At 41.8% G+C, this 27247-nt stretch overlaps 1 protein-coding gene across 1 annotated transcript; it reads left to right on the top strand.

Annotated features, from left to right (window-relative positions):
- The first annotated feature begins 4884 nt into the window (after nt 1-4884).
- Nucleotides 4885-22757, top strand: LOC308293476 (E3 ubiquitin-protein ligase znrf2-like). Its single transcript, XM_080736016.1, has 4 exons — nt 4885-5660; nt 13983-14078; nt 18645-18750; nt 19838-22757. Exons 1-4 carry the CDS (start codon nt 5324-5326, stop codon nt 19893-19895), a joined length of 597 nt encoding a protein of 198 aa, XP_080592142.1. The 5' UTR covers nt 4885-5323; the 3' UTR covers nt 19896-22757.
- Nucleotides 22758-27247: the final 4490 nt, after the last annotated feature.

The following is a 27247-nucleotide window of genomic DNA, read 5'->3' on the forward strand; positions in this document are numbered from 1 at the left end:
ATCCGTTGACAGACACCGATACGTAGTCGGGAAGATATGCACATGATGATGAGTATTTAGGATTAGGTGAGAACAGCACTCACAACTCTTACACCATCCACTGGGGTACACAGGCAGTAGCCAGATAAGTCGCCCTCTTTCAAAGTCGCCCCAAACTCGTTTCCCAACGGGTCTGTGGCCTTAAGCTAGATGCAGAATAGACTAAAATCAAATATTTGCTTGTGGGGGTCCCTGGAACAAAATATTTTGTGATGGGGGTCCGTAGCCAAATACATATCATTCTGGGGGTCCTTCACGTGACAAAGTTTGAGAAACACTGATGGCAACATAAGTTTTTTTCATAAAATTGTTATGATTTAGAAGACATTTGTAGAATGTGCCTATCAGTGGTTAAGGACCCCCAAAATGTGTTTTTGCCCGTGGACCCCCATCTCAAAATATGTTGTTCCACGGATGGACTCCTATTGCAAACTTTTTTGTTCCAGGGACCCCCAGAAGCACAGATTAGATTTTAGTCTAATCTGCATCTAGCTTAAAGGGGAAGACCACCCATTTTCAATATTGAAATATGTCATTAATATACCTTAGAGGAGTTGTGTGGAAATAGAAAAAAAGTTCCCCCCCTTCTGTGTTGCCTAAAACTGGAGGATTGATTTTTGGGTTTGTATTGTAATTTACAATGTGTGATGTCATCAAGTTGTACTTTACAATACAAACCCCAAAATCAATCCTCCAGTTCTAGGGAACACAGAAGGAGGGGAACTTTTTTTCTATTTCCACACAACTCCTCTAAGGTATATTAACTCTCCCGCCGCTTCGAACGTTCACGTTCGCCCCATTTTTTACAGAACCTCGATGCCAATACGGCGCTCGTTCGGTTCGTTCGTCTGATGACTGTAAGCTGATGAGGCGTCGCGCGGCCGTCTACTGTAAACACATTTTCCGCGGTGATGGTGTAAAAAATCCATTATGCGTTAACATCAACGGAGAACAATTCACTTCCTTGTTGATTTTCTCTGGCTCTGAGGCTCTGTGGCCAGTGACTGGTCTTCTTCTTCTTCAACACATAACAGGCAAATTCACATTCATTCTCGCATGACGCCGCCCTCTGCTGCCTGGCAGACCAAAGTGCACTATTGCACAACCAAAAAAAATAAAAAATAAAAAATAAATGTCTGTCTGTCTGTCTGTCTGTCTGTCTATCTACTATAACGTCGCAAAGGTAAGCCGCTTTTTGATGGCGCCAGACCCAATAAATAAATAAATAATCTGGCAGTAGGAGAGTTAATGACACAGTTCATTATTGAAAATGGGTGGTCTTCCCCTTTAAGGCCACAGACCCGTTGGGAAACGAGTTTGGGGCGACTTTGAAAGAGGGCGAGTTTTCTGGTATTCACACAGGCAGGCACACAACTAACTGTCTGTCAGACAAAATCTACCACTTCCTCGCTTGGGCTTTTATCAATTGAGTTCTTTATTTCTCCTTGGCTACACATTTTACGGAACATTTTTTGCACCTCTGAACTTTTGATAGCTGGTATCTTGGGGAGGAGTAGACTAAATATTAGCTGTTAGTCAACCTCTTTTATTTTTTCTTCACTTGAGTGTGCAGATGTCCCCCCCCACCCACCCACCCATACACACAGCAATGTGTACAATGTCTTTCAATGGTTTTAACGTTGGCCTTTTTATTCTATAGCTTGGAAACCTTTGTCTTTTATTTCCTTTGCCTATTTGAATGTTCCTCATGCTGAGTGTTTTAATTATTTTGTCCTCCAACGTGAGTGAAATGATTCAATAAACCGTGTGAACAGAGTATCGCACAAGTGTGTTTTTCATTAGCCTCACTGGGAATAAAAAAAAAAAAAAACATTTTCAGACTTGACAGCATAACATTGTGTACAGACTCCATTTTAATTTCCTGTTGCAGTGTTTATGAATATAAGTTGCTAACAGGAAATACAATTGGACCCAAGCTGTTCCCTATAGCAATACAATTTCACGGACAAGGTCTAGCCCAGTGTTCCTCAACCTTTTTTCTGCATAGGCACACTTTTCATGTCCCAAGAATCCATGGGCACACCAACATAATACGGGGGCGTAAATATCGTCACTGTCGGGAAGAAACCTTGCATCTCCAAGTTTCAAATGTGTACGTTTCTTCTCAAAGTAAGGCCCTGCTTCATCATACAAGGCTGTCGCACAACAGAAGTGAAAACAGCAGCCGCGCTGCGTTGTGTCGATCGTTGTTGTCGATTGGCTGTTTTCGCTAGTTTAAATCATTTTTAAAATGATAAATACAATACTGGCTTTCAAGCCGTTTCAAGGGACACACTTGACCCTTCTCAGGGGCACACCAAAGGTCCCCAGGCACAGTGGTTGAGAAACACTGGTCTAGCCTATATACAGTCAGTGCATCTAAAGTTGCACATATAAAATATTTTACAGGACAAAATGTTATTTTAAACCAGGGGCGTCAATTGGGTATGGCAGGGGTATAAAGTTACTTTTAAATATAAATCCATGAATGTCTATCTGTGCTGGTTATTATGTTATTAAATTACAGTAAAATAACTACAAATGCAAAATTTTACAAAATGGTCACTTTAACAAGGTATTATAATTATATTCTCCACACTTGTATCTTGACAACATGGTATATTCCCAGGTTCCGCAGGTCAGCTGCACAGGTGCAATGCATTATTGTTAATTGTGGCAAGTTTACTAACATACCAAGTTTAGCTGCACTTGAACAACCGTTCCAGGCTGCCATATTACAGCCCAAGAACCCGTAGAAACGAGGGGAAAAATGACTGGTGTCTTGCACGCGCGCCTTCGCGCGTGTGCAAGACACCAGTCATGTTGCCATACCTTAGCTTTTTCTGAACTGACGCCACTGTTTTAAACCAATCTCTAGTCTACTCTAGAGTATGTTGGATACAGTAATGATTGTACTGGCCTGAGACCAGCTGTTCCAACCCCGAGTAGGACATGAACAGCTGCTTTACAGCTTCACTGTAGCTGTAAACCAGCCATTCTCAACCTGTGGGTCGAGGCCCACTGGTGGGACGTGAGGAAACAGCAGATCTACAAGATCACAACACGTCGCTTCTCGCCGCGCTATGTGCTGCTTGTCGATCGGCTGTTTTCAATACTTCTAAATTATTGTAACTTTTTTATTGATGGAATTTGTTTGTTTTATGTATACAATTAGGCCTATTTTAAAAAATATTATTAAAAATAATAATCTTCAAAAAATATATATCTAAATATATGTATATAAAAAAATAGATTTTTACTTGAGTCATGACCCCCAAAGATTGGTCCGTGACCCATAAATGGGTCCCGACCCAGTGTTTGGGAACCTTGTAGCTCATGACCCAAAAGAGAGTTCGCCCGGGCCAGGACCCATAGTGAAAACAACAGATCTACAAGCTCACAACGCGGCGCGAAAGCTTGTAGATCGGCTATTATCACTACGTGAAAATGTTTTGAAATAATATTAATTAAAAACCAAAATGTAGGAAACCAAAAATCAAGGGACCCATAAAAATGTGACCACGAGTCCACGACCCATGTGTTTGGGAACCAGTGGGCAGTGGTGTAAAGTAACTAAGTAGATTTAAGTACTGTTATACTGTTAAGTACAATTTTGAGGTATTTGTACTTTAATTACTCGAGTATAATTTCTAATACTTTTACTTCTATCCACCACATCTTGGATCCAAATATTGTAGCCTACTTTTACTCCATTACATTTATTTGAAAACTTTTAGTTACTAGTTACTTTGCACACTTTGCAGATATAAATTAGGCTATAATATTACAAAACACACTTTACACTTAAGCCCTATTTAATAGGCCTACCTATAGGCTATTTGAAAATAGCTATTTTCAATCATTTTGTACTTTTACTTTTGGTGCTCTGTAAGTAAAAAACCTTTACTCAAGTACATTTTTAATTCTGGTCTTTTACTATATAGTATAGGCCTACTTCTTATTATATTTACTAGGCCTATATTATGTACTACTTACATGATTTTACCAGTAAAGCAGAGGCGTCAATTGGGTATGGCAAGCTATGGCAGCTGCAATACATTTGCTACATAGGGGAATAATAAAATGTACTTTTCATCATGCCTGTTGATAAGGTATGGCAACATGACTGGTGTCTTGCACGCGCGCTAGGGCACGCGTGCAAGACACCAGTCATGTTGCCATACAGGGGTATGCAGCTGCCATACCCTGGGTCCAGGGGGGAAAATAAAAGTTACTTTTAAATATAAATCCATGAATGTCTCTTTGTCTATCTGTGCCGGTTATTATGTTGTTAAATTACAGTAAAACAACTATAAATGCAAAATTGAACAAAATGGTCACTTTAACAAGGTCTTATAATTATATTCTCCACACTTGTATTCTCCCCATCATGACAAAATGGTATATCCCCAGGTTCCGCAGGTCAGCTGCACAGGTGCAATGCATTATTGTTAATTGTGGCACGTTTACTAACATGCCAAGTAGTTTAGCTGCACTTGAACAACCCGTTCCAGGCTGCCATATCCAGCCCAATAAACCATAGAAATAGGGGGAGAACAAAATAAAATGTACTTCTTAAAATAAATGTCTGTTGCTAAGGTATGGCAACATGACTGGTGTCTTGTGCCAGACACCAGTCATGTTGCCATACCTTAGCTTTTTTCTGAACTGACGCCACTGGTTGAGTGCGTTCCATTCTGGCCTGACGTCATGCCGCCACCTGACTGACGCTTCCTCACAGGACAATCCCTGCGCGTCTCTGTCTGTGTGGCAACAACCACACTGAAACCACACTGAACTGAAGTACCACAACAACACTGAACTCCACTGAGACTAGACAGACAGACGGGCGTTGAGTTGATAGCTAAGCTCCGTGACAATCTGACCCATTTCTTTCTTTCTTTCTTTCTGCTTTAAAACAAAGACTTTCTGAAGTAAAGACGACTGTACTGTAAACGATCGGGTACGTGCGCTGCTCTCTGCGCCAACTGTAAACGCGCACTATGACAACTTCTAAACGGCTCGACTTCTTATTTGTTGTTGTTATACACTTGTAATAGCGTTGTGTTTGCTTTGTTTTGTTTCTTTGCTGCTGCAACAACCCCACGCCAACGGGACGCTGCACCAAAACATCTTAAAAACATGCGTCGTAGCCTGCTGTCGTTGCCTTCTTCTTCTTTCGATCAACTTTAAAAAGTTTGGTCAAAAACCAACAGAAGCTGTTTTGAGGGATTTTTATTATATCGTAGGCTATAATCGGGCTGCGTCCGTTGAGCCTCGATCCATGGGTGCAAAACAAAGCACTCCCGATCACTTTGATGGTCGGACCAGGGCTTATTCCAGCTCGGACCTGCCATCTGGGACCGCCTCTGAGGGGCACAGGATTGGGTTCAGGTACACCAATGGGCCCGATGGGCCCAGGATTCGGTACACAGCAGGAGGAGGAGGGGGCATACGGGCCCACTCTGCTGTCACCATACCAGGCCACAACAACAACAGATCAGCTGCACATGGCCTGGACACAGAGGAGGACATAGAGGAAGACACGCAGCTGTCCATCCGAGGACAACGGCTACTTATTGGGTCCCTACCGGCTCACCTCTCCCCGCACCTGCTAGGAGGTATTATTATTTATTATTATAATTATTAATTATTATAATTATTACACTTATTAATATATTACTGGCTCATCTCTCCTCCCACCTGCTATAGGAGGTATTATTAATGTATTATTATAATATAATTATTAATATTTTCCATATATTACTGGCTCATCTCCCCCCCCCCCCCCCCCCCACCTGCTAGAAGGCAAGAAAACTATAGCACTGGTGTAAAGTAACACTAAGTACTTTTACTATACTCAACTACAGTTTTCAGGTACTTTTACTCCACTACAATATATATATATATATATATATATATATATATATATATATATATATATATATGTGTGTGTGTGTGTGTGTGTGTGTGTGTGTGTGTGTGTGTGTGTGTGTGTGTGTGCTAGATAGATAGATAAAAATATAGATATATTGTGTTAGGCCTACTTTGTAGATTTAGATTATTATTACAAAACATACATTAACCACTTCAGCATTGTGAGCTTGTAGATCTGCTATTTTCAAAAGTTTTTTCTTTTTTTTTTATACATTTGAATACTTGCAATGGGACATTCTGCATAAGAAGTTTTACTTTTGGTACTTTAAGTATAGTTTTATGCCAATACTTTTATACTTTACTCAAGTACATATTGAATTCCATTTACTCGTATTTCTACATTGCAGTATTGATACTTTTACTTAAGTAAAAACTGGGAAACAGTGAGAATAGCAAGAATATGCAGGGGTGGACAGTAGCCTACATTTACTTAGTACAGGCTAGTAGTCAACATGTTTTGAGTATCTGTACTTTACTTGTGTATTTGTATTTGGTTATTACTTTTACTCCATTGTGTTTCAAAGACAATTATTAATATGTCTGTACTTTGTAATTTGTAGGCTACTTTTGAATAGCTTCATTAAATACAAAAGAAAGCATTTTCAAAGCATACTTTGGAATACTTAAAGGAGAAGACCACCCATTTTCAATATTGAACTGTGTCATTAATATACCTTAGAGGAGTTGTGTCGAAATAGAAAAAAAGTTCCCCCCTTCTGTGTTGCCTATAACTGGAGGATTGATTTTGGTGTTTGTATTGTAAAGTACAACTTGATGACATCACACATTGTACTTTACAATACAAACCCCAAAATCAATCCTCAACTCCTCTAAGGTATATTAATGACATATTTCAATATTGAAAATGGGTGGTCTTCCCCTTTAAGGTACTTTTAAAGCAAGTACTCCAGTACTCAATTGTACATTTGTCTAAGTAAACTTTACTGTAGTTGAGTAATATTTGACCAGGAGTGCTAATATGACACATCCAATGAAAACAGTGGCGTCAGTTCAGCCAAAGCTAAGGTCATGTTGCCATACCTTAGCAACAGGCATGATGAATTTGTTTTAAGAAGTAAATTAATTCCTCCCCCGTAGACATGGTACGGCAGCTGCCATACCATGTCTTGCCATACGCCTCTGAATGAGAAATTGCCCATCAACCTAATGCAGGGGTTCCCAAACCTTTTTGGCTCGGGGCACCCCATGAAGATTCTTTTCATCCGAGGCACCCCTACATTATTATATTCTTAATTTTCACTCCCAGCACCTTATATTTATTTTAGCTATTATGTTGCGAGGAAAGCGAGACAATAGCCATTTTGGTTAGAACTCACTCAAAATAACTTTGTACTTCAAGTTTAAAATGATACTAAATATATTTTTAAGTGTCCAAATAAATATCAAATATTATCAAATTATCTCGCAGCACCTCTGGACTGCCGTCGCGGCACCCCAGGGTTCCCCGTCACCCCAGGGTGCCCCGTCACCCCAGGGTGCCCCGTCACCCACTTTGAAAACCCCTGACCTAATGGACTCCTTATAATTGGAGCAACAGTTTACTTAGAAAAGGCTTTTATGTTTATTATACATAACATAACATAATTAACTCTAACTCTACATTTTCTTCTTCCTCGTCACCATCCCCTCTCATGTAAAACTGGCCTGTTTATCTCTGAGGTCGAGAAGGAAGAGAAAATATGTAGGTCATTAGATAAGAGCTTCCTTCTGGACTGGTTACCCATTGCCTTGATAAACACACACACACACACGCGCATGCCGCGCGCACACACACACGCACACGCACAAGCACACGCACACGCACGCACGCACGCACGCACGCACGCACACACGCACACGCACACGCACACACACACACACACACACCAAACTGTGTTTCTATCTGGGCTACAACTCAAACTCCTGCTGAATCACTGTAGAATAGATCATGTGTTGTTCTTTATCTATTCTAGACCCTGCAGCTGTGTTTAGGACATGCTGGGTGTATAAGGACACCGATGGCAATTAGCCTTACGAAATAATAGATAGATAGATTGATTGATTGATTGATTGATTGATTGAAGAATTTATTAGAAATGCAATAAAAAAAAAGTACAGTTTCATGACGGTACAAATCACTGGTACAAGGTCAACTAAAAGGAGATCCTAGAAAGCCGAGGCTTATTCCCACAGGAACCACACTTTAAGTATCTCATATAACATTGAAAGACAGACGGATTGATAGATAGATAAATAGATTGGGAGATAGAGAGAGAGAGAGAGAGAGAGAGAGAGAGAGAGAGAGAGAGAGAGAGAGATTATTGCACTTGTATAATGTACACTGAACTTCATTTTGCAGTGCATATCTTACCTGACTGTAACCTCAAGCAAACAATATGGTCATATTTAACAGGCCAAAGGGGTGTGTGAGCCGTCGTTTTACAGCACGCCTAGTCGCCTATCATTTCTCGGAGGAGGAGGAGGTCTAGCATTATTACCATTATTTAATTGTTAATGACGTCGCACATAACCTTTGCTCGTTCGGTTCACTTTGTCATGACTCTGCAAATCCGAGAGGCGGATCTGCTTGGCCTGTTTCACACGGCCGCTACCAGCGTACCAATGTCCCTGCATGGGCTAGAATGCCAGTTGGCAAACCTTTTTTGCGAAAATGTTCTTTAAAGTTATACCATGTAACTTTTTTTATAAAACAAATCTTAAAATTGTCCTAACTGTTAAATCGCTAAAGTTTTAGAACACCAACTCCGTTATTTTCAGCTTCTAAAGCCTTCTCTCTTTATATGTTTTCTATGAGCCTGGCCGGGGTCCGGTTTTCACAGAAAAATAGCGTCATCTGCATCATCTGTATAGCCTACGTTATGTATACGTTGGCCAATCACATCGCGAATCATACACACATGATACACTACCGGCCAATCACAGCTTATCTGCCGTGTCTTCAGAAAGTAGCCTCGCTCAGCTACAATGTTTACCATGGTGAAGGATTCTTAACCTCTTAATCCCCAAATCCTGGCCAGAAAATTACGTTCTACCATGGTTCTACCTCTCCACGGATTTGTATCGGTCGCGGTGGTTTGCGGCGCCGCTCCGGTGGTCCGCGGCGGTGGTCTGCGACGACTCCGGGCGAAAAACGGCCGAAAAAAGCAATACCGCTAGTACTGACCACTAGTTTAGCAACTTACACAGTATAGCTTTAATTTAAGACATCTTTGTCAAACAGTGCTCCAGCAAAAAAGAAAAAGAAACATAAATAAAAAAACAAAAATCAGAAAAGGTTCTATTGGCATGAATGTTCTCTGGGAGTTTCTTAGTTCTCAGAGGCACTTACCCGTCGGGCAAGTAACCCTAACCCTAACACTTACCCGTTGGGCAAGTAACCCTAACCCTAACCCTTACCCGTTGGGCAAGTACAGGTCAACTTCTACTTTCCCAAAGGTCATGCCCACTTGACGGAAAGTAAATAATATTTATGTTAAATCCAATCAATAACTGAGAAACTGCCGAGTGGCGACAGTCACTTTGAAAGTGAGCACAACTGCAACTTGTAAAAAGCTAGCACGATTTGTTCTTCATGAAGAACCAATAATATTGTATTTACTTGCCACAGGCAGTGAGGGAAGTAAATACCAGAACTGTGTCAAACCCTGTTCTCCTAAAGGAACACATATAGATATACAAATATAAGGTGCAGTTCATTAGTCAGCTGACATCCCTAAATGGATGTGAAGTATTGTCTTGTCCAAACAGACAGCACCACAACTACAGTACACTGTACGTCCACCATTGACAATTTCACACAAACACAATTGACATAATGACAAATAACAAGCAAATAAGCGGATTCCACAGGACTGCCAACTGAGTCACAAGAACAACTAAATAAATCAATCATGTGGACAGCCTGTGACTTCGGTCATCTATGATGTCTATGACATAATATAACACATTTTTCCTCCCAACATAACTACTAAAATATTGTCACTGTCGTGCAGAAACCTCGTATCTCCAAGTTTCAAATGTGTACGTCTTTTGGTAAAGCAAAGCCCTGCTTCATCATACAAGACTGTCGCACAAAACTAGTGAAAACAGCCGATCTACAAGCACACTGTGTGCTTGTAGATCTGCTGTTTAATACATTTTATAGATGATAAATACAATACGAACCGTTTTGGACATCCAAGGTTTCCACCCGACAACGACGATATGCTATAAATATAAGATGCTGGAAGTGAAAATTATAATGTAGGGGTGCCTCGGATTAAAACAAATATTTATGGGGTGCCCTGAGACAAAAAAGTTTGGGAACCCCTGGTCTAGGGTACCAAGCCGAGGGCCACAACATTGCAGGGGGCGACGGTGGCGTTCCCGCTACTCCAGCGACTGCGACAGTTCAGATATCGTCGTTGTCGGGTGAAAACGTTGTATGTTTTGCGAGGCGTTGTGTGCTTGTAGATCTGCTGTTTTCACTACTTTTGTGCGACGGCCTTGTATGATTTGCGAAAGAACGTACAAATTTGGAGATACGAGATTTCCACCCGACAACGACGTTATACTAGTGTTGTTGCTGCTCTTATACCACCATTATTACTGGGGTTGGTGTGGGCCAGACAGCCCCCTGCGGGCCGCAAATGGCCCGCGGGCCGCCTATTGGGGAACCCTGATCTATTATGTCTATGACATAATAAATTAAATCCAAATGTGGGCAAAGTTTCAGCCTGAAAAGAGCTGGTTTGACATTAATTATGAATGTTATAAGATAAGTGGAGGTACTTCTGTAGCCTACTGGCAGCGAGCATACAAACAAAGACCTTGCCCTTTTTTATCCTTACTAGTACAGTAAGACGCCTCAGGGCGACAAGCGACCTCGCCCTTTAGGGCCGTCTGGCCAGTGATGTATATCAGACCAGTTACCCATATATGGAGACCCCTGGTACCCATATATGGAGATCCATGTACTGCATATGAAGATACTGTATGCTGTGAGACCCCAAACATGCTTACTCAGTTACTCACATCTGACATCATATTGACGTCACATAATATGTCACGATAAGCTATAGGCCTCAGACATACCGTTGTTTTGGGTTGAGACTGGCACATTGCCTGGGGCAATCTGCCCAGATCATGCATGTCACACATGTCTTCTTCTTCTTTTTTAGTTTTTTACTCTCAAAAAGTGCCTGCAATGTTGTGCATTTGAAACTACATAGCAGTGCACATCATGGGTGATCACTGCTTGCCTCCTGTGAATTGTTTTATTTTTTTTTGTTTCTTTTTTTTTTATTTCGTTGCTGAGTGAGGTCAGCAGACAAAGTGACATGAGTGAGATGAAAAAACCTGAGTGAAATGTGCCAATGTCAACCAGAAACATCGGTACGCCCATATACGGTAGCTAACCTGCAGACGCTCCGTTGTCGAAATGTTGTGTTGTCGAAAATAGCGAGATTTCCCCGGAGAGAGGTGATGATGGAAGCATCCGCTCACTGTTACTAACCAGGGGCTCAGCAGTAACATGTCACAGAGAGCTAGGGAGTCTTCAAAGGAATTGCAGAACCATATAAATAGTCTTGTTGTGTAGCCTATGTGTCACTATGTCCACAATGACTCAATGCAATACATTGTTTCCTCATCATCATCATCATCATCATGAAATCACAACACAGGCCCATGAAATTTAATATATATGACATACACTGTACATTTATGGTGCCATTTTGTGGTCTAAGTCAAGGTTAAAGAACAACTCCGCCCTAAATCACATCTAGGCTCATTTTCCTACTTATATTGATCTAAAGCAGAACAGCAGAACCCAGCAGCCCTCATAGCATAGAGTGGAGCCTATATAGGCCTAAGCCTATCGCTTTTACACTATTTGTTGTGGTCAAAAGTGATTTATTTTTCATGAATGTGTTACTAGTTGTCATTACAAATACATCCATGCCTTGGTTGTCCCACGCAAGCCATCACAATCTCATAAATCATGTTTTGGGGTGAGCATTCGGCACAACTGCCAATCAAAGTGACTGTACTGGCCAATCACAGGGCATCTTTTCCAGGACTTGGCAAGACACATAGAAGCATAACATCTGTTTAGCAGAGTGTGATGGCCTTTGTGGGACAACAACATCTACTGTAGTAACACATTCATGAAAAATGAAAACCCTTTTGACCACAACAAATTGTGTAAAAGCAATAGGCTCCACTCTAGCCTATGTTATGAGAGCTGCTGTGTTCTGCTGGGGAAACTGGACAACAGGTGCATTTCTGCCTAATAGACCACACGGACAGTAATTTTGGATCAATATAAGTAGGACAATTATCCTAGAAGTGATTTAGGGCGGAGTTGTCCTTAAATACGTATTCAAATTGTTATAAATCATTTCTGAAACATGAGAATGATTGCATTTGAAATCTTGTCTCCAGCCATTTTAATGTTCTGCGTTAAGTTTCTATATTGATGAGGTAAGGTGCATTATAGTTGAACTATGCCCACAGTGTACAGTATGCCCTCATAAGGTTGTTTACAGTGCGTTTACTGTTTATGAGTGGACCTGTCTGAGCAAGTACGTCCAACACATCACAAGATAGAGCTTATCTAACAGCAGCCTATGCATTGGCCCACATCTCTCTCTCTCTCTCTCTCTCTCTCTCTCTCTCTCTCTCTCTCTCTCTCTCTCTCTCTGTGGTGACAGGTAGATGGACAGATAGGAGAGGTAAAGCATAGTGGAGAATGAAGCTTCATTTACACTTAGTCGCACGACTGGAAAAAGTACTCTAATGTTTTACTTGAGTAAAAGTATCAATACTGCAATGTAGAAATCCTCTGCTAAAAAAAGTTAAAAAAAAAACAGAATTCAAAATGTACTTGAGTAAAAGTACAAAAGTACTGCCATCAAAATGTTCTTAAAGGAGTAGTTCACCCCCAAAATGACTTTTTTCCAGTTCAATAATATTTTTAGTTTTTTGTCACATTCCTAATACAAAAATGTGATGACAATAAATTTACCCCCATCCGGAATCAATGGGGGTAAATTTACTCGAATCAAATTTTTGTCTTAGGAATGTGACAAAAACCCAAAAATATTATTGAACTCTAGTCTCCATGGTGTGACTAATCAATGGAAAAAAGTCATTTTGGGGTGAACTACTCCTTTAAAGTACCAAAAGCAAAAGTACTCTTTATGCAGAATGTTCCATTTCAAGTTTTCAAATGAATACAAATCATATGAAAATAGCAGATCTAGAGGAGTAAAAGTACAATATTTGGATTTGAGATGTAGCGGAGTAGAAGTAAAAGTATTGACAACTGAAAGTGAAGCGACCGCGGTTTTCCCGGTGAACCTGAGGGCAACGGTGGGGGCCGATGGGCAAGGAGGGTCGCGAGCTTATGAGAAACAAGACCTTAAAACCTGGTGAAAACAGTTGCCTGCTTTAGCGCAAGATTAGATGAGGATAAAGGAAATCATTAAATGGAAAACATTAAATTAACTTCTGAAAAGGCTTCTAAGCCGCGATCTTGCCACGTGTGAATAATTGTGGTTGTAAACAATAACACAGACAATATAAATCCTTAGTCTAGTAGTGGGAAGAAGAGGTTATCATCATGGCCCCAAATAACTTTTAAATATCTTGCAGTTGGGGACGAGTCTCTTATGAAATCAACAAGAGTGCCTCTCGATACATGAAGCTATATAACCTGTCCATCATCGGCAATAGTCAGTGGTGTGTGTTCCCCACACTCCCGCACCCCCACCGTTGCGCTCAGGTTCACCGGGAAAACCACGGTCGCGTCAGTGAAGTGAAAGTACCTCAAAATTGTACTTAAGTACATCACTTGAGTACATGAACGTTACTTTACACCTCTGCGACTGTGTCGCTCGATGAAAATAACTGATGACCTTGGCATTGGATGAAAATAACAGTCATTGGACAAAACATGAATGAACCCTCAGCATTGTCAACCTGTTCCTGTGTTCTTCTCCCAGGGTTCCACTGTCCTGTGTGCACCAAATATGTGGATTCAGATGAGATGGAGAAGCACCTGTTCGCGTGTTTCACTAAAACGAGCCTCTCTTACAATAGTAAGTATAATACAATATACATGTAGAGCTCGTTAACACGATAGTAAATGGACGGGAAGAAGAGAGAGAATAAGGCTTCAGGGTTATATCTCATTTTAAACACCTTGAATAAACATCACTTTATATTTCACCTGACTAGAATGGCTGGATTTTTTCTCTTTACTCACCCTAAACCTGTCAGAATATTGTAACGACCCTGCAAGAGATCAGGCCGTAACTCGCTCCGCCAAGCGGGCTAGCCTTCTTGGGGTTGCGGGTTGCTTCCTCGTCTGCTGAGTGGGGGACTGGGGTTCGCGTCCCAGTAGGGAGCGAGCTGCCCCACTCAGTCCGCAAAACGTTACAATATCATATGAAGGACAGAAAAACAAAAAGTGAGGATTTCTCTCAATGTATTTCATGTCATTGTTATACAGTAGCAGCACAATCAGTTCTCCTTTGAAACTATACATACAGTGTGCCTAGTTACAGTACCAGGTCTGGACTGGGACATACTGCAAATTTGGCCCCGGCATCTTGGCCCCCGAACATAGAAGATCTACAAGCCCAGAACGCGCCAAGCAGGGCATACGAGCAGAGTGGAGCGCGAGCGGTGCGGGGAGCGGAGCGAGCCATTTTTGTTGAGCGTGAGCGAGCAACTTTTATAATGGGTCTGAGCGCCGACCCTCCTCCACTCCGAGCCGATCCTGTTGGGTCCGCGCGCCGCATGTTTCCAACAAAACAGTGGCGAGTGGAAAGCTCTCCAAGTCTCCATCAAAGCCAAGGCTCACGTTAGCGCAGCCATTTGTGTTGGGAACACACTGGCAAAGGAGAAAGTGTTTCGGACATGGTAGCAAACGACTTTTTTGACTCTGATTGACGGCCCTGAGCGGAGCGTGGAGCGAGCGCGGAGCGAGAGATGCGAAAATCAAGTTGAGCGACGGAGCGGCGGGGAGCGGAGCGGCCCGGTGGCCGACCAGAGTGACGAGCGAGTGGGACAAGAGCCCTCTGGAGCACGGATCGGCTTTTGTCATCGCTCCACTCCGCTTGTGTGCTCTGCCGCCAAGGCAGCAATGAGTTGTGAACTTGTATGCTGTTAAATGTTTGGGTGGGACTTCTGGGCCACAGTAGCCTGTGATTGGGCTACTAGGCCAATATTCAGATGATAGACAAGCCAGTGGGCCAATCATGTGATGTCTCCCTGCTCTGTGGGCCAGTGCTACAGGCCCTTCAGTGGCTGCCCAGCCCAAGAATTACTGTAACTATCCTAAAATGGTGGCAAAAAACGAAAAGGCCCACTTGTATTAGAATAGACGGCCCATCAGATGCCCTGTCCTCCCCTGTACAGTAGTTAAAGCACTACTGGGCGTACAGTATGTGTGTTCTCATGTTGGGGACTTGCGTTTAGCTAAATGGGAGTCATTGCTAGGCTCTGGACCCAATGCTTGAAATGCAGATTTTATTTAAACCACCAAAGTTATTGGAGATTTGACCATATTCACACGGCAGCCAATTTGGGAAACACATTCTGACAGCACCTTATTGGTGCCCTATGACATTTGGCTTATGATTGTTAAATTTAGGCCTAGAATTATTGAATGCTTTAACCAGTGAAGCAGCTCGCAGCGTGGCACCGAGTGCCGCGCTGCGAGCTTGTAGATCTTGCAAATCTTTGTATTTTCAAAGCAAACGTTTGTAACTCAAATTTTGCTTCTGGGTGGTCCCTGGAACTAAATATTTTGAGATGCGGGTCCGTGGCCAAATAAATATCATTTTGGGGGTCCTTCACATGAAAAGGTTTGAGCACCACTGACATAGTAGTCTCTCAAGAACAGACTAACTGAGCTCCAGTTAAGTGAAAAGGACCTTTTCTTTGACGATGGCTGGCCAGATTGCTGACAGAAACATAGGTTTTTCAAAAAGTCTTCAAAAGACACGGGTCAAAATTCTAATTTCCAAGATTTTTCAAAAATAGCAGATCTACAAGCTCGCAGAGCGGCACTCGGTGCCGTGCTGTGAGCTTGTATATCTGCTATTTTTCAATAGTTAAAGCATAAAATAATGATACACAATAATGTGTACCCGTTCTGAATGCATTAAATCAAATGGCTATAGCTTGGTCCAGTTTATATACATGGGTGCCAATAGTTGGGTCTCTCTTATAGCTCCCTGTGACCTCATTCATCACAGTAGCTCGGGATTCTTGTCACATAGCGTTGCCTGACCCAGCATGAGTGTGATACAATGTTGGAAAATACGCCTATGCACCCAGCATCACCCCCCAGAATGGCAACAATCCATTCAATAACTAAAACTTAAATTGAGCAGTGTTATGACCCTCGCCCTAGGGCTACAATTTACAATTTAGGCATTTAGCAGACGCTCTTAATCCAGAGCGATTTACAGTAAGCAAGGTAATACATCAATAAATACATCAACATAAATACCTCAAATGCATAGAAATAGTAATCTAAGAAAAATAACGTAGGTAGATCAAGCACCTATTCAGTAAAAAAAAAAACTTTATATCCACGAGTTTCCAACGCCCCATTGTGCATTGCGCAGACGCTGTACCGAGCTTCCGTCGCAGCAGCCGAGTGTGATACAAGCTCACAACGGGTTGCATCTGCGACGCGACGTGAGCTTGTATGTCTGCTGTTAAACCGGAAGTGTGGTCCAAACAGGTCCAAATAATCTCCAGTAAACTCCCGCGGAAACAGGTGGATAAAACCTAAAAAATGCTTTCTAACTTTCTTGTATGGTCATTGAGAGGAGGTGAGTGCTACGGTAAGTGCTATGGGCTACGGTGGAGTCTGAAGAGGTGAGTCTGTTCAGACCACGGCGGAAGCTATGGTGAGTTTGTTGTTCTAAGTGCGACAGGGAGTTTATTCCACAGTTTGGGGGCCAGGAGGGTGGATTGTCTAGGACGAGTGGATTTGGAGGTATGGAGGTGCCGTACCTTTGGCTGCTTTGAAGGCCAGCATCAGTGTTTTGTATTCAGTGCGGGCAGCAACCGGGAGCCAGTGGAGGGAGCGGAGAAGGGGGGAGACATGTGAGAATTCTGGCTGGTTGAAGACCAGCACATAACAGACCAGCACATAACAAAAACATGAATTGATTAAATAATCTAAACCAAATAACTAGGAATAAACAGATGAGGTGTGGAAATCACTATGGTCAGTAATGTGGATTGTGTACTGTGGGTGAGAGAGTATGTATTAACATAAACATCAAAGTGAAACACATACTGTATAGTCTACATATAATACAGGGAAGCGTCACAAGCGGTCATAGCTGAATGGATATAGAGTCCGTCTGGGAATCAGAGGGTCCCCAGTTCACCCCCGGCCTGCCCAATGTGTGTCAAACGTATCCCTGAACAAGACACTGAACCGCTAACTGCTCCCTGTGCACTATTAATAGCAGCACCCACTGCTCCTAATAGTTAGGGTTAATGCAGGAGACACAGTATGTGTCTATGAACGATGCGTATAGCCTGTGAGCAAGTTCAGGCAGATATGCTCAAATGAGAAATGCACATCCTCAGGGGGTTACTGTTTGTAACTGTGACGTGTCACTAGCAACTGACCAATCTGGTGGTCTGTTTTAGCTGATCATTCCATTGTTGTCAAACACTGTGGCTGCTGGAATGTGTCTCTGTGGTGACCTTTCGTCTGCCAACGGGTCTGAGCAGCGTGAATCTATTCTGCATCTAGCTTAAGGCAAGACCCAAATTCAGAGTGAACGTTTTTAACGCAAATATTTGCTTCTGGGGGTCCCTGGAACAAATTATTTTGAGATGGGGGTCCGCGGGCAAATATATATAATTTTGGGGGTCCTTATCCACTAATATAGGCCGGTCTTCTATATCCCAACAGTTTTCTGAAAAAAAAAAAAAAAAACATATGTTGATATATCAGTGGTTCTCAAACTTTGTCATGTCAAGGACCCCCAAGATGATTTGTATTTGGCCGCGGACCCCCATCTCAAAATATTTTGTTCCAGAGACCTCCAGATGCAAAGATTTTAGTTAAAAACGTCTAAATTTGGGTCTATTCTGCATCTAGCTTAAGGTCCAAGACCAGTTGGAAAACCCGCACACGCGTCTCTGCGTGCTCCCACCACCACCACCACTGCCATCCTGTAAACTCTGTTTTCTCCCAGGGTGTGTGTGGGGGGGGGGGGGGTTGTTATATCGTCGTTGTCGGGTGAAAACCTTGTATGTCCAAAACCGTTCATTTTGTATTTATCATTTTAAAAATGATCTAAACTATTGAAAATAGCCGATCTACAAGCACACAACGCCTCACGATGCGAGGCGTTGTGTGCTTGCAGATCTGCTATTTTCGCTAGTTTTGTGCGACAGTCTTCCATGATGAAGCAGGGCTTTACTTTATGAAATAAATTACAAATTTGAAAACTTGGAGATACGATGTTTCTGCCCGACAGTGACACTATGCTGTATCTCCTTGCTCCCTTGTGTTCTTCTTCTAATTGTGCTGAGCAGGGAGTAATATGTAGCAGAGCCTGAATGCCAAGATCAAGATATTCATGGCCAATCGACCTGTGTGTGTTTTTGTTTTTTCTCAGAGGACATTCTGTCCAGAGACTCTGGGGAGTGTTCTATCTGTCTGGACGAACTGGAACAGGGAGACACCATCGCCAGACTGCCTTGCCTCTGCATCTACCACAAAGGGTAACACATTTACTAACCAACGGGTAAATCTTCACCTTCACCCCAACCTGTTGTAGGGCCAAAGAAAAGAATGCCATGAATAAAAGATCAACAGATGGTGCATTGCTGTGATGCTGCTATAATAGTGCCCGCGGATGATTCTGCCGACAGCTCAAAACCAGCCCCCAGTGCTCAAAAGGACAGTGTTGTGTCTCGTTTCCACATCCACACTGAACCCCAATGTTATTGTTTTTATTCATTTTCATTTGAAGCATTAAGTGGCCAATTATGTATCCCCTTTTGTACAAATGTAGCTGTTATGCAAGGATTTCCTTCCTACACATTGTTTTGTTTTTTGTTGTTGTTACTGTTGTAACCTCCCACTGGCCCTTTAATCCCCATAGGGAGATTTAGCACCTGCATTTTACCCATCCTAAATATTAAGTGCTATACCACCTGTAGCAGGGGTGGGCAACTTTGATGATGGCGAGGGCCACTAGATTTCTACCTTCATTCCAGAGGGCCACATTGCATATTGCTACGTCCTATTTGTCATACAAAGGAAGCAAAAATAGCTGATCTACAAGCTCAAAACTCGTAGATCTGCTATTTTTGCTTCTTTTGAATTGAAATCCTGAATTATCTTTTGTTAAATTTTATTGGAATCCTGAAATGTACATTTTTTATTCAATTTCAAATGCATTTAGTTATACTCATGTTAACTTTATGAACTTAAATACAAACATTATATCCTACTACTATACTAGTCATTAAGCTACTATTATAGACTGAAGGAAGTAAAGCGGGTCATGTTTGCATGTTTGGAATTTTAACACCTGAAATCTAAATATACGTATTAGTTTTTCCGATATTAACCTGCGGGCCACATTAAGTGAAGATGGGGGCCGCATGTGGCCCCTGGTCCGCCAGTTTCCCATGTATGAACTATACTATAGGGTGGTAAGCAGTTAGGAGGAGTTCAGTGTCTTGCCCAATGTCACCTTGACAAGAAAACAGGAGGAGCTGGGGACCACTTTCCGTTTTCCAGACATCCAATGACCCAACCAGATACAACCTTTAAAGCATCACATTCTCTGTTCCTTTTCAGATGCATAGACGAGTGGTTTGAAGTGAATCGCTCATGTCCAGCACATCCCACGGACTAGAGACTGCTGCATCTACAGTATGACACTGCAGTCTCCGGGAGCCCCAGACCTCATCTCCACGTTGTCGGTGCCTGCCCAGCATCAAACGGTTTCTCAGGGACTAATTGTCTGCACGTTTATCTGGATCATCTCATGGAAGAGCAGAGGGAGCATGGGGCGAATGTACTCATGGAATGCCTTCCGGGGACCAATTTCTCTTCTACCTACAGTAGACACAACACGTTCATCCAGCTACTTGGTGGAGAGAGTTTGTTTTTTAACCAGAAAGGTGCACTCAACAGAGTGCAAAATCTGCACAAGGGGGCATGCCCTAAAATAATAGCAATGTAGGCAGTTACATTCAGGGTTCCCACGGTCATGAAATTCCTGGAAATATTTTGAAATTAGAAAAATATTTTTCCAGTACTGGAAAGGTTTTGGAATTGATCAAGGGTCCAGGAAGGTCCTGGAAAAATAACTTTGCATTGTCTTTGGTTATTGATTTTGTTAATACCTCTGAAATGACAAATTCAACATTGGCCAAATTGTCAAATATCAGAGGCAGAAATTGTGAAAATAGCAGATCTACATGTTGTGAGCATGTAGATCGGCTATTTTCACAATAAAAACGTGTTATGCAAAATTCCTCAACTCTTAGTGCTCGTCAGGGTGCCGGGGTCCCCAGTTCAAATATGATTATTTCTGGGGTCACGGCCTGAAAAGGTTGAGAACCACTGGCATACACTGCCTGTCTTTGGGCATTTCACATAGGAGTAAGCGACTCGTTATTGAGCTGAATGATTGCTATATAGTCCTGGAAATCGGGTTAAATATACTGGAAAAGTTTTGGAAAAGTTTTAATTGGTAAAGATGTGTGGGAACCCATCCGTGAAAAGGCGCGTTGTCCATTGTCTTCCTCCCTCTCTCTCAAACACATTTATTGTCTACCTCTCTCCATCTTTCTCTCAGCAAATGACGATCATCTGCATCCTAAACTCTGTCAAAGTTTCTAAAGACTGAGTTAAGAAAACTCGTCTGAATTGAATGTACATATTAGACATTATCGATAATTGGGGGGGTTTTGGGGTACGTTGTCACGTTGATGAATGTATATGTTGTTGCTATTCAACTTGCACCAGTGCACTTGTATCTTTGCGATTGGCTAGTTATGGTACATCCCATAAAACAGACAGGAGCATTGTTGGCTAGTAAGTAGTGGATGGTTTATCCCATAACCAGGAGGGATTATTGCTCCATTTTTAAAAGTGACATAGTTGTCGTTGACTGATTTTTAATATATATTCGAGAATTGAGGTCCCTTGGTCTGCTGGCAGTGTGTGCACAAGAAATAGGATGCTGATTGTCCTAGCAGTATGACAACTGCAGCAGACAGACTAAAGCACGATGAAAATATCACACCCAGTGTGATATTTGTGAGTGGTGCCTTTGAGTTCATTTCATTAGGTTATATATATATATACAGATCCTTCTCGAAAAATTCGAATATTGTGTGAAAAAGCATTGCAGATGCCCTAGCACCCCAAATCATAACTGACTTTGGAAACTTTCCACTGGACTTGAAGCAACTCTGACTTCAGAAGGTTGACATTTCTCTATTATAAATCCTTGTTTTGAGTGGTCTCGTGTGATATTGTAATATTTTGAAATATGGACTTTTGATATCCATGAGATGTATGCCATAAAAATTCAAAATGTTAACAAAAAAAAGGGTTGGAATAATTCACTGAATGTCCAATGTATCTAGAATATATGAAGGTTTCAAGAAATATATGAACGTTTCAAGAAATTGTATACTTTCAAGTCTGCTCAACAGCGCCGCTTGGCCACCCAGCGGTATTGCAGCTGGAGAGGTTGGCGCTGCTCAAAGATAATGTACTTGACACTCCACCTGTTTGCCCAAGATGGGATAGCACAACCTGGAGGGTCAACCAGAAGGGCTTCACTGAGCACCGTGTGTTCAGTTATTCTTTTAGCAGAGGACTTGTACAGGCCACACAGGGAGAGTAACGTTTCTTTTAGCAGAGGACTTGTACAGGCCACACAGGGAGAGTAACGTTTCTTTTAGCAGAGGACTTGTACAGGCCACACAGGGAGAGTAACGTTTCTTTTAGCAGAGGACTTGTACAGGCCACACAGGGAGAGTAACGTTTCTTTTAGCAGAGGACTTGTACAGGCCACACAGGGAGAGTAAAGTTTTTTTTAGCAGAGGACTTGTACAGGCCACACAGGGAGAGTGAAGATTCTATTCAACAGAACTGTGAGGTTGAAGAATGTACAGATTTCATCAGCCTAATGACGCACAATGTAAATATCCATGGGAAAATAAGAGGGCCCTGCATATACTCTGCAACAACTGTTTTAAAGTAGGATTTGCACACTTATCTCTGAACAGTGAATCCAACAGTATGGATCTTCAACACATCGATACACAATCAGGCACACAACACTGATCAGGTATATTGACGGGACCTGCTGCTGAGCCTCTTGCTCCCCACTTTGTTTTAGTCTTTCCAAAAATAGACCCAAGATAATAAGATGGTTTTAAGGAATGAATATTTGGGCTGGACCACAAGCCAAAATACAAACGATCCACCTCAGTGTAAAACCAAAGTTGTACTAAATTAATACAAAGAAACTTCATAAACTCTTATTTAAAACAACAACATAATAATGTGAAATAAGTGTATTTAGGTCTCAAACCACAGTCACATAATCCTATAGTGTAGTAGTTGAAGAAATTGATTTAGGCAACGACTTGTCTATCTAAACAGTGCCATACTATGTTGTGTGTATACAGCTGGAATGTTTTTCCTGTGACCTTTCTTTCATTGTATTCTCTCTTTGTACTGTACTGTAAGTGCCCAAAATAAACATTGCAGTCTACACTCTAAACTAACTGTGGAGTAGGTTTTTGTTATTTTACATCTACACCTCAGATATGTTTTGATATTTGTGCATAGCCAGAGGACATCATATTATGATCACATAACAAGAACAAAATGGCCCAGAAAAAGAGCTCCCATTAGACATCTGGACAGTGGCGTCAGTTCAGAAAAAGCTAAGGTATGGCAACATGACTGGTGTCTTGCACGCGCGCCCTTATTGGACTGGATATGGAGCCTGGAACGGTTGTTCAAGTGCAGCTAAACTACTTGGCATGTTAGTAAACGTGCCACAATTAACAATAATGCATTGCACCTGTGCAGCTGACCTGCAGAACCTGGGTGTATACCATTTTGTCAAGATAGGGAGAATACAAGTCTGGAGAATATAATTATAAGACCTTGTTAAAGTGACCATTTTGTAAAATTTTGCATTTGTAGTTATTTTACTGTAATTTAACAACATAATAACCGGCACAGATAGACAAAGAGACATTCATGGATTTATATTTAAAAGTAACTTTTATTTTATTTTATTTTCCCCCCGGACCCAGGGTATGGCAGCTGCATACCCCTGCCATACCCAATTGACGCCCCTGCATCTGGAACAGGAATTGGATCTGTGATGTGTGCTGTAATGGAAGGAGAGAGAACACAGAGATGAAGGGCCAGGAACTGACCAGAGTCAGAGAAGCCCCACGGGAAGAAATAAAAGATCTTGGTGACAAATTCAGTGTTTCCGAATCTCAAATCAAGTGTTGCTAGTAGCCACCCATGAACACAAAGTAAAATCCTTGAATTCACCATCCGTTGTAGAGAATTCCACGCTTATCTTTGCTCAGAGAATGGAATAAACTGCACCTTAGAAAGATGGGGCCTTGGCTTGCACTGTGAAAATAGTACCTGGATATGTGTTATCTGGGGACTCTAGGTTGATTAGAGTTAATCAAGATAAGATTATCAAGATAATCTCGAGATAAGAAACCTAAACAGACCAACTCAAGCGCCAGCATCAGAACTAATCCCTCTTTTTTTGTCCCCTTTTCCTGCCTTCATGTTAGTAGAGAAGGACAGGAAACAGGGAGATTTAGATGGGGGAGAGACATGTGGTAAACACCATCGGGAGCGGGACTCGAACCTGCGATGCACTGTCAGGCTACATAGGAGCCTATAGGTGACCGGACCGCCAGGCAACTCTTTAGCTTTTCAGGAGTCGACTTTCATCACCTGGTCCGGAGAAGAGTAAAAGTGACAGTTAGTAATACTTGTCACAGTCATTATATTTTTCATCACCTTTTTTTTGTATCTTGGAGCTGGGTGGTGTGAGTGATCTTTTATTAATCAATATCACCCATAACGGACAGTTGAAAATATTCAACTGGGCCATAACCACTTAAACCCTATATACCGTACTTCATTGAGCAAGGTCTACCACGGGTCTGTACTTTGTCCCCTCCTTTTTTCCATCGACACACCAAATTTCAATGTCGAAAATAGCCGACGACAAGCTCACAACGTGACATGTTGTGAGATTGTAGATCTGCTATTTTTGCCGAATGTTCGCCTATTGACATGACATGCCCAGAGTAGAGAGGGTCCATCTGGTTTAAGCACAAAACTGACTGGGAAATACATCTCTACAAGGTTCTACATGTACATTTACTAGCCTAGCTCAGCTTGACAATCATGTTAAAACAAGGTGGGGATGTATATACTGCAGTTAGTTAGCTGCATATATAGGCTGGCTATGCCAGGCTATAAATATACTTCTATAAATGACCCCACAGACTTTTCTCCATTCTATTAGCTTTTTACCTGGCAGCTGAGGTTGTTGATCGTCCCGTTTGGCACACGAGCTGCAGGCCAGCAAGTCACCTACAAAGACTTTGTGAACAAATGGAGGGAAAGGATGACAGAGGCATACAGGACTGCATCTAGGTCAGACAACTGTCTGAAGCCAAGTCAGGGCAAGATCCTCAATACAGATGCTATACAGGGCTTCAACAATATCTTCTCCAGAAAAGGACGTGGCTTTAAGATTTTGTTCTGTAAGAAAAGTCAAGGCATTAATGATTTAACTTGGGAAAGGCAAACCATTCATAGACTTGCTCCAAGTCTATTAATAGACTATTTGCACACAAAGGCCTTTAAGTGTCCTGGAAACATTTATTCTTTCTTTGTATTGGTTCAACCCTTTGAACGTGTTTTCATATCTTAGTGGTAGCAGAGTAATTGTCTCGGTGTGTGAGCTGTTTGTTTGATTGATTGATTGAAGACTTTATTAGAGGTTTGCATATGGAAAAGGTACAGGACAGTACAGTTCACTGGTACAAGGTCAAAGGATAAACAAACACCACAAGAAAGCCTTTGGTTTGTTTCAATCGTGGTCATTTTTTAACTCATGTAAAACTGTGCTATAAAAACTTGCCTTGTCCTGTCACATGAACGTTGTAAAATGAATGGGTCTAGGTCTCAAAGAAGGGACTCTCTAGTCTTTAGGTTCCTTTAGGGGGTCTAAATGGACCCATACAAGTCTGTAACTCTGACAGGGTATATACCCTAGCGGGTCCATTTGGTTCCATTTGTACACTGTCAGAGTTAAAGGGAGACCTTGAAATGTAAAAAATAAACACAGTCCTGCCCTGGAGCCAAGTCTGGCCAAGATCCTCAATACAGATGCTATACAGGGCTTCAACAATATCTTCTCCAGAAAAGGATGTGGCTTTAAGATTTTGTTCTGTAAGAAAAGTCAAGGCATTAATGATTTAACTTGGGAAAGGCAAACCATTCATAGACTTGCTCCAAGTCTATTAATAGACTATTTGCACACAAAGGCCTTTAAGTGTCCTGGAAACATTTATTCTTTCTTTGTATTGGTTCAAGCCTTTGAACATGTTTTCATGTCTTAGCGGTAGCCTGTGTAGAGCACTTATAATTGTCTCGGTGTGTGAGCTGTTTGTTTGATTGATTGATTGATTGATTGATTGAAGACTTTATTAGAGGCTTGCATATGGAAAAGGTTACAGGACAGTACAGTTCACTGGTACAAGGTCAAAGGATAAACAAACACCACAAGAAAGCCTTTGGTTTGTTTCAATTGGGGTCATTTTTTAACTCATATAAACCTGTGCTATAAAAACTTGGCTTGCCCTGTCACATGAACGTTGTAAAATGAATGGGTCTAGGTCTCAAAGAAGGGACTCTCTAGTCTCTAGGTTCCTTTGACCCATACAAGTCTGTAACTCTGACAGGGTATACCCTAGCGGGTCCATTTGGTTCCATTTGTACACTGTCAGAGTTAAGGGGAGACCTTGAAATGTAAAACATTGAGAAACACTGCCACTGGTCTAGTTGAAAAAGTTTGTGCCCTGCTAAATCCATGTGTGTATCTATTCTGCATCTAGCTTAAGGCAAGACCCAAATTCAGAGTGAACATTTTTAACTCAAATATTTGCTTCTGGGGGTCCCTGGAACAAATATATTTATTTTCAGATGGGGGTCTGCGGCCAAATACATATCACTTTGGGGGTCCCTGACATGATGACGTTTGAGAACCCTAATATAGCAAGCAAGCAACATACGTTCTCAGAAAACTGTTGACATTTGTAGAAAGGTTCTCAAACTTTGTCATGTCAAGACAAGGACCCCCAAAATGATATGTATCTGGCCGCGGACCCCCATCTCAAAATATTTTGTTCCAGGGAGGGACCCCAGAAGCAAAGATTTGAGTTAAATTCAGAACGGGTAGGCCTACACATTATTGTGTATCATAATGCTTTAACTATTGAAAAATAGCAGATATACAAGCTCACAGCGCGGCACCGAGTGCCGCGCTGTGAGCTTGTAGATCTGCTATTTTTGAAAAATCATGAAAATTTGAATTTTGACCCGATTCTATAAGTGTCTTTTGAATCCTTCTAAGGTTTTTGGGGGAAAAAAAACTATGTTTCTATGTCAGCAATCTGGCCAGCCATCGTCAAAGAAAAGGTCCTTTTCACTCAAATGGAGCTCAGTTAAGCCTCTATCAGAGTCGGTACCGCGGTGGTAATCTATCCACCGCAGTGTAGTGCGGTGTAGTCTTTTTGACTCAAAAAGACTACACCGCGGTGGATAGCTTACCACCGCGGTACCGACTCTGATAGAGGCTTAAGTCTGTTCTTGAGAGACTATACTATGTCAGTGGTTCTCAAACCTTTTCATGTGAAGGACCCCCAAAATGATATTTATTTGGTCACGGACCCCCCATCTCAAAATATTTAGTTCCAGGGACCACCCAGAAGCAAAATTTGAGTTACAAACGTTCGTTTAAAAATACATGTATTCATTCAAAGATTTGCACACATTTTCATGACTTTTTCAAAAAATAGCAGATCTACAAGCTCGCAGCGCGGCACTCGGTGCCGCGCTGTGAGCTTGTAGATCTGCTATTTTTCAATAGTTAAAGCATTCAATAATTCTAGGCCTAAATGG

Source organism: Nannobrachium achirus, assembly GCF_963921795.1.
Source record: "Nannobrachium achirus genome assembly, chromosome: 10".
Lineage (NCBI taxonomy): Eukaryota > Metazoa > Chordata > Actinopteri > Myctophiformes > Myctophidae > Nannobrachium > Nannobrachium achirus.

Bases quoted from the DNA above. Each gene is read 5' to 3' on its own strand.
- LOC308293476 (XM_080736016.1), top strand. From the start codon at position 5,324: ATGGGTGCAAAACAAAGCACTCCCGATCACTTTGATGGTCGGACCAGG. The intron at 5,661-13,982 runs GTATTATTATTT...TTCTTCTCCCAG, and splicing joins CTCCCCGCACCTGCTAGGAG to GGTTCCACTGTCCTGTGTGC. The intron at 14,079-18,644 runs GTAAGTATAATA...GTTTTTTCTCAG, and splicing joins AACGAGCCTCTCTTACAATA to AGGACATTCTGTCCAGAGAC.